The sequence below is a fragment of the Belonocnema kinseyi genome, chromosome 10 (assembly GCF_010883055.1).
Source record: "Belonocnema kinseyi isolate 2016_QV_RU_SX_M_011 chromosome 10, B_treatae_v1, whole genome shotgun sequence".
Lineage (NCBI taxonomy): Eukaryota > Metazoa > Arthropoda > Insecta > Hymenoptera > Cynipidae > Belonocnema > Belonocnema kinseyi.
Window position 1 is genome coordinate 81,677,375 of NC_046666.1, and position 1,547 is coordinate 81,678,921.

The window sequence follows — 1,547 nt, forward strand, 5'->3', positions numbered from 1 at the left end:
ACATCCACATATAATAGTTTAGATAATATCTTATAAGTGACTAATGAAATAATATAATATAGTTATAAAGTATAAACTTTTCATTTCTTTTTAATTCAAAAAATTCAAATTTTGTTATTACATATCGTTATTTACATACCAAAAACAAACCCAAAAAATACATTTTGTTTCACTGTACATAAAAGTTTAAAGAAATTAATCCTCAAAAGAAATAATAAAAAGGAGTTGTTTTTCTACAAAATTTTCATTTTTTCATTTCACTAAGAATAAATAAAATAATTAAAAACCAAAAATAAATTTTATTTCTCCAAACATTTCAGCCATGCAACGATTAGGTACCTATGCAATACCTTTTGGAAAAAACTCAATAGTCATTATTTTATTCAAAACAATGAAAACATTGCGATCAAGGTCATTTAATAAGTACAAAAGGTGAGATGTAAACATTCAGGCAAATCGTAGACACGATCTCATTTCTGAGAATTCCCACCATCCTCTTATTTGCAAGACCTAAAAAATAGGTAAACACAATTGCTTACCTGTTTTCTATCTTCATTATCACCGTTCCCAGTACTCTGAGTATTTTGTGTAGGCTCAAAATCGTCATTTTTCTCGCAAACTTGGGTTGCTGGAAAATCGTTAAAATCCATGTTTTCTAACCTCAAAAAAATTACGACTCACAATTTATATAATTCTCGTGATAGAAGTTAGGCCAACTTCTCACAATTTTAGTGAGAAACATTAATACAATTTTCACACTCGTCTAAGATAATTATTATCGTCAAAATGGTAAAAATTAAGGTCAAATATAAAGATTAAGCGTAGAATAAACAAAAGACGCAATTGTACAAGCACAATTCTCCAAATTTTCTACGTCTGTCGAAACTGCCGATTTCCCGCGAAACTCAACACATGTAGTCACTGCAAGCAATAAAATAGAAGGAAACTCTCAACCTCCATTGGTTGATTCAATCTCAATACTGAAAGTTATATATTTCGAAGATTTAAGAAACAGAATGACAAATCAGTTTCTCTTAATTTTACAACTAATATTAGAAAGATTATTCAATAGATCTTAAGTTAGCTCTAGATGCATTTTGTTTATGGAATTAATGTTTTTAAATATATTTTTATTACATTAGAACCCTGTATCATGCATAAGATTTGCTCAACAGTGCTGCCAACGAGTGAGAAGAACTGCAAAAATAAACATTTGTTTTTGTAGTTATAAATGAAATATAAATACGTATAAAACAGGTATAATTTATTATAACAAGATTTAATGCTTTTTTATCTTTATATTTATATCATGCACTGCTCTTATGTATACATAAACTCGTAAAATAATACGTAAATTAGTAAAATATAGACGTCTAACATAGAGAGAATTTCCACATAAAAGCGAAAATTCTAAAACTTGTTATAAAATTGTTACGTCAAGTGGGTTACACCAAAGATATTATAAACGTAGATGCGGTACGGGGCGTCAGAGTGGGGAATTATATATATAGGACATCACATTTTCTGTCCTATCGAGGTGCTGCCCT

At 28.8% G+C, this 1,547-nt stretch overlaps 1 protein-coding gene across 1 annotated transcript in view; it reads right to left on the bottom strand.

The window, feature by feature from the left end:
* Positions 1 to 901, bottom strand: part of LOC117181441 (muscle M-line assembly protein unc-89-like) — a 21,945-nt gene extending 21,044 nt beyond the window's left edge. Inside the window, exon 1 of the mRNA XM_033374093.1 lies at positions 540 to 901. Within this exon, the coding sequence (XP_033229984.1) occupies positions 540 to 650 (111 nt within the window). The 5' untranslated portion in view covers positions 651 to 901. The remainder of the gene's footprint in view (positions 1 to 539) is intronic.
* Positions 902 to 1,547: the final 646 nt, after the last annotated feature.